The sequence below is a fragment of the Vombatus ursinus genome, unplaced genomic scaffold, assembly GCF_900497805.2.
Source record: "Vombatus ursinus unplaced genomic scaffold, bare-nosed wombat genome assembly UNPS02001287.1, whole genome shotgun sequence".
Lineage (NCBI taxonomy): Eukaryota > Metazoa > Chordata > Mammalia > Diprotodontia > Vombatidae > Vombatus > Vombatus ursinus.
In genome coordinates this window covers 16,672,201-16,678,290 of record NW_020941065.1, presented here as the reverse complement: position 1 = coordinate 16,678,290, position 6,090 = coordinate 16,672,201, and the positions used below count along the sequence as shown (strand labels likewise).

Below are 6,090 nucleotides of genomic sequence, written 5' to 3'. Positions count from 1 at the left end.
TCTCTGATGACATGTTTGGTCTCGCTTCCTGCTCTCTAAGAAAGCTTGGTCTCCCGGGGCCTCAGTCTCCCCAAGGGTAAAACGACGAAGCGGAACTTCTAAGGCCAATTCTCAGTTTCACCGCGTCCCAAGAACTTCTCGCTCTGGCACTCCCAGCTCGCCAGGGGCTGTCACGTGGTAGAGCTCCCTCCCCTACCCCTCCCACTTCGTGCGCGCGGCCGCCAGGTTCCCTGCAGCTGACAGCGCTCGCCCCCGCCTCCCGCCCCCGCGCCGAGCGGAGCCAATCGGCGGCGCACTGCGCCGTGCGTCACTCGCCTCGGGCCAATGGGCGGCGGCCACGACGGTTATACGGGCGGGCGGGCGCAGCCGACCCGGCAGTCGGAGCGGCGGCGGTGACGGGGTAGGGGTGGCTTGGGGGGCCGGGTCCGCGCGGGGGCGTCCGTCCGTCCGTCCCTGAGGCTCCGCCAGTCCGCACTCACTCTCACAGGCGCGCAGCGTCCGCAGCCATGGTGGTGGTGGCCCAGACCCCGGCCCCGGCCCCGGCCGCGCCCAAAGTGCTGCTCCTGTCGTCCGGGAAGCCCCCGGGGCCCGGGGCCGCCCCCGCCTCCGCGCCCGCGCCCGGCCGCGCCCTGCCCCTCGTGCTGCCCCCGAGCCCGGAGGCGACGAGCGGGGGCCCCGGCCCCGGCCAGAGCCCGGCCCGCAAGCGGCAGCGCCTCACGCACCTGAGCCCGGAGGAGAAGGCGCTGCGCAGGTGAGCCCGAGGCCGTGCCTGCGTGGCGCCCGGCACGGGGGGAGGGGGAGGAGGGAGAGGGAGAAAGGCGTGCCCCTCCCCCTCCACAGCCGGGCCACGACCGGACCGGTTAGCTGCCCCCCTACTGGGTGCCAGCCCCAAAGCGCCTTAGAAAGCGCTTCCTGCCCGGCGTCCGTCTAGACTGGTGCCGCCCCTCCCGGGAAGCCCTCTCTGATTCCAGATCTAGACTCTAGAGCCAACGAAAGGTGGTATTTAAGTGACCTGCTGCAGCCTTGGGGTGCTCCACCAACGAGAGTTGTCATTATCGTTATTATCATCATTAGTGGCAAGAAAGCTCCGGGCTGGGCGTCGAGGAAAGCTTGGGCTCCAGGCCTGGTCGGCAGCCCCTCTGGCAGCCGGCTGGGCAAAGCTCAGAGACCTCCGAGCCTCAGTTTACCCCTCAGTCAAACGACAATCATTCATTAAGGGCCTAGTATAGAATGTGCTAGAGGTGGGAAGGCTCCCAGAAAAAATGTTGGTGGAAATCCCTTTAAAATTGGGGTGAGAGAGGGGCTGTTACGTCTAAGAAGGTGGGGTATTTGTCATGCCAAGCTCAGAGAATTTCCAGAGAATCTAGGTAAGAGACCTGATGATTGAAGCAAAGACTGTAGGATTTGGAAGGATGGGAAGGCATTGGGGAGTATGCCCACCTCCTCCATAGTCCATCCCTCAGGCTTTCACGATGACAAGGCTTAAGGCCTTGTGGAACTGAATCATCTGAGTCATCACAAGCTCCAGTTTACCTGGGAATTAGATTTAGCCAAATACAGCCCCTGACCTCTAGACACCTTAACATCTGGGAATAATGCCTGCTCCTCATTCCAACACTTAGGTTGGAGAGGGGGCAGAGGGCTGTAATGATCCTTTTGTACCGGCCAGTAACATCTGACACAAGTAATTCCAAGTTTTTTTGGTAACCTAAGCAACTTTTCCTAATTCCCCTCACTCCCATCCAAATGTACAATAAAACACTACCTTCCCCCCCTCTCAATTCTCTTTTGATCTTTAATTTGCACATATATGCATTTTACCATCGTTCTAATTAATTTGTAACATTATTTCTTGCTTCCAAATTTCTGTTTAATTCGCTTAAGCATTTCCACATTGACACAGTTCACATTCTTGGGATAGAATAATTTCACAGTGTCCCAGTTGTTGGGCTGTTTCTAATTTTTCCCTTGTATAAATCACTTGTGTAAGTGAATTACGAGAGTTGTGCTAACTGTGCGGGGGGGATAATGAAATCCTGAATCAGGAAGACATTTTTTTTCTGATGCAAGAAATAGTCCATGTGTGTCTAGCATGGGCCTTGAATGATGCAACATTGGAGAAACTTAGTTGAAGGCTTTGTAAGTCAGCTGACAGCATACAGAAATGGTTCTTTGGATAGGTTGGTGAGCACAGGGATGGATGCTGAGGAATTCACTTGAATTTACTTGGAACTCTAGTGCTTTTTTAAACTTTGGGAGCCGACTGTGAAATCATCTTTGAATGATAAACAGTTTCCAAGTCTGCTCTGGTAGCTCTGGTTCAACAAGTGCCAAGGCTGTCTTTCCGGGGATCCACTCTCAAAAGGGCCCGTGCCAGCCAGCCACACTCTGTGACTACAATAAGGACAAAAAGCAGGAGATGTTTTTCTAAGAAGTAGAAGTAATATTCGGGAACCTCGTATTATAACTTTGGTCCTCAGAGCCATGAGAGTGGAATGACCTGTGGACTTTAAAGACACATTTTTCCATTCCCAGGAAATTGAAAAACAGAGTAGCAGCACAGACTGCTCGCGACAGAAAGAAAGCCCGAATGAGCGAGCTGGAACAGCAAGTTGTGGACTTGGAAGAGGAGGTGAGAGACTGGACACAGTAGTGAGGCCGCCGTGGCTCTGGTCTCCCGTGGACACCCCCCCCCCAACACGCGGTGTTGCCGCTTCCTGAGTCAGTCCCCTAGAGACACATTGAATTTAGTTGGTCAGTGTTTGACAGGTGCTGTGACCAGGGGCCATGAGTATGATGCAGATGACTGAAAATACTTTAGTTGAATACAAGTAAAATGTTCAACCAAACCTCTGCCCTTTTCCTAAAGTTGTTGTGATTTTACTTTTTTTTTTTTTTTTTTTTTTGGTGAGGCAATTAGGGTTAAGTGACTTGCCCAGAGTCACACAACTAGTAAGTGTCATGTGTCTGGGGCCGGATTTGAACTCAGGTCCTCCTGACTCCAAGGCCAGAGCTTTCTCCACTGCGCCACCTAGCTGCCCTCCTAAAGTTGTTAAGGACCTGTTGCCAGCTCAGGCTTGGTCCACCCAAACGTTCCACTGTGCAAATTAAATCTCACCAGTGGTAGCCCACCATTCTCTCTGAATAGTGAAGGAAGCAGGTGAGACTTAGGGACGGGGACAGTCTCTGTGGGTGAGTCACTTGACACATTCCTTCTCCTTTGAGTCATGGACAGGCCTTGAAGTGAAAACACCTGGTTGTGAGTGCAGTGGAGTGCAGCAGCTTCCAGCACCAAGTCTCTGCTTGGACCTTGGCGGGCTGACCCAGGCAGGAGATGTCTCAGTTTGAGAAGCACTCTGGCAAATGTTTCACTTCTCCATCTCTGGTGGCAGTCAGCCTTAAAGGGACGGCACGCCTGCCTTTCTGTATGTGTAAAGACTGATCTAGGACATGTACACACCTCCTAAACTTTTTAAGAGTTGATTGTCTTCTTGTTACGCGTTTTTCCATGCCTGCTTTCCCTAACAATACATGTGAAAACAGGACCACTGTTTTTTCATTGCTCCATGACTGTGCCGTATGAGGCAGCCCTTCTAAAAGCCAGGCCCTAGGTGTGTCACTTATGAACATCAGTACCTAGAATTAGGTTTAGGACCCTTTAGCCTTGGAATTTTTATCTTGGCAGCACCTATTTGGAGCCTTACTCCGTCGGTCAGTGGCTACCAAAGGCTTTTAGGAAGAACAGGCTTTAAAAATATTCCTGCACAAGTTACTCAAAATTTTAACTATTTGTGCATTGATTTACCCCAAAGGTCCCTAGGGGCCCAAGTATATTGACTTATGTGGGATAGAGTTCCAGGTGCTTTGGCAGTCTCTAATCAGATAGTCATTTCTCTTCTAGAACCAAAAACTTTTGATTGAAAATCAGCTTTTGCGTGAGAGAACCCACGGCCTTGTGATTGAAAATCAAGAGTTAAGACAGCGCTTGGGGATGGATGCCCTAATAACCGAGGAGGAAACAGAGTCCGAGGTAACAAGGGTCTGGGTATAACGGAATGGGCTCTGAGTGGTGAGGTCTGGTGGCGCAAGTTTAAATTCAAGGCCTCATCCTGGCACTGTAAGTTATTACCCTTGGCCACAAGAAGAGAATCCTTCCCTCGGTCGGGTTAGCTCGTCTGAACCATCCCTGACCCCCAGGCTCCTGCCTGGACCGCTTCTCCCACGCTTCCGGACGTCAGCTGTTGTTCTGTGGCTCCTTCCAGGTGAATGACGTCCGGTTGGTGGCCGGGTCTGCTGAGTCCGCAGCACTCAGACTACGTGCGCCTCTGCAGCAGGTGCAGGCCCAGCTGTCGCCCTTCCCGAACGCGTCCCTGTGGATCCTGACGGCGTTGACTCTTCAGACTCTGAGGTAAGGCTCTGTCCCTTGGAGCCTCATCACAGTGTATACGGCCGTGTAAGCCGTTCCATTAATGGTGTTGTCTCTTGCAGTCTGATATCTTGTTGGGCATTCTGGACAACCTGGACCCAGACGTGTTCTTCAGCTATGTTAGCACAGAGTATTGCCTGGAGGAGCTCAAAGAGGTGGGTGCCCAAGAGCCTGACTCCTTACCAGCCTCCCCTTCTCCTTTGGTGGGGCCCCCATCAGCCAAGCTGGAAGCCATTAATGAACTGATTCGGTTTGACCACGTGTACACCAAGCCGCTCGTCTTGGGGCTCCCCTCGGCAATGGATGGTCAAGGCAGCGTGGCAGTGAAAATTGAGGAGGCCTCCCTCAGCTGCCCACCTGAGCCGCTCACTGTGTCTGTAAAAGAAGAACTCGTCGAGGCTGATTTCATCCCAGAGCTCGGTATCGAGAACCTGCTGTCCTCCAGCCCCTATCCCAAGTCTTCTCCCTGCCTGCTGGATGCTTGTAGCGACTCCGGCTATGAGGGTTCTCCTTCCCCTTTCAGTGAGATGTCCTCCCCCCTTGGCACAGGCCACTCTTGGGAGGACGCTTTTGCCAATGAACTCTTTCCTCAGCTGATCAGTGTCTAAAAAAGTATTGTTCGCTTGTTGTCCAAAGCATCATAGTGCGCCCACAGTTTGAAGGCAGTGGTGGTGAAGGCGGCGCTTTCCTAGGATAATTGATCTCTGGAGCATCATGGTCCACGGGCCAGGCTTTGCTGGAGCATCTCAAGTATTGTCCTTAGCCAACTCTGGCAGCCGGAAGCAAGGCTGGACTCCCCTTGTCATTTTTATATCCTGCCACCTGAGTAAGATAGGAAGTTAAGGTCTGATTCCTTAGCTTTTTTCCTCCCCTTCCTGTTTTGCTACATCTTGACTCTTCGTTTAGTAAAGTCCTTTAGTTTGCTTGTATAAGCGGAGAAAATAGCTGTTGGGAGGGTTTGCTTTTCCATTATGTACAGTTGGATAATGTGAACATTAGAAGAAATCTTTTGTAAAGTTATAGAAATTTACTGTGTAAATGCTTCATGATAGGAACTCTTTCATGTGAGCTTGGCTTTGGGGAGGTGCTTTCTCCATTTTATTATTTAAAAGTACCCGTGCAATTAAAAAGTGCAATGCCGCTCTCTGTGTGATACTTCCTAGCAGTCTGGGTTTCAGTCCCAGCTATTTTTCATCTTTTCACAGTTTGACACTTGAGGAAAAACTGTGCCTTCAGTAAGGATTCTTTGTAGTCTGGACCTGTAGCTCACTGGTATAGAAAGCTCTCGGGAAGGAATGCCCCTAGCTAGGTCTCTGAGGTGTTAAAGAGCTTGCTTAAAGTCTGTCCACTATATAAGGCAACAGGACAGGAGTCTAGGGCTTCCTGACTCTCTCATAACGCCCTGGCTGCTTCTTTAAAGGAAAAAAAAAATCCCTTTTTAGTTAACACCTGTTAGGGCAAGAGTGAGGCAAAAACACTCTAGGTGTTCACATTCTGATGGCGGGAGATGCCATTCAAACAATTACATACACACATAGACAAAGTATGTGCAGGATAAATGAGGGTGGGGTGAAATTTGGAAAAGCCTTTTGCAAAAGGTAGGATTTGAGCCGAGTTTTGAAGGAAGGCAGGACCCAGAGGCAAGAAGGGATAGGGGAGGACAG

The 6,090-nt window shown here is 51.5% G+C and overlaps 1 protein-coding gene across 1 annotated transcript; it reads left to right on the top strand.

Moving 5' to 3' along the window:
* Positions 1 to 491: 491 nt before the first annotated feature.
* XBP1 (X-box binding protein 1) lies at positions 492 to 5,567 on the top strand. The gene is given in 6 exon segments (XM_027865011.1): positions 492 to 751; positions 2,536 to 2,632; positions 3,902 to 4,030; positions 4,263 to 4,322; positions 4,325 to 4,408; positions 4,489 to 5,567. Coding segments are annotated over 6 exon segments (1,161 nt in total). The 5' UTR covers positions 492 to 506; the 3' UTR covers positions 5,035 to 5,567.
* Positions 5,568 to 6,090: the final 523 nt, after the last annotated feature.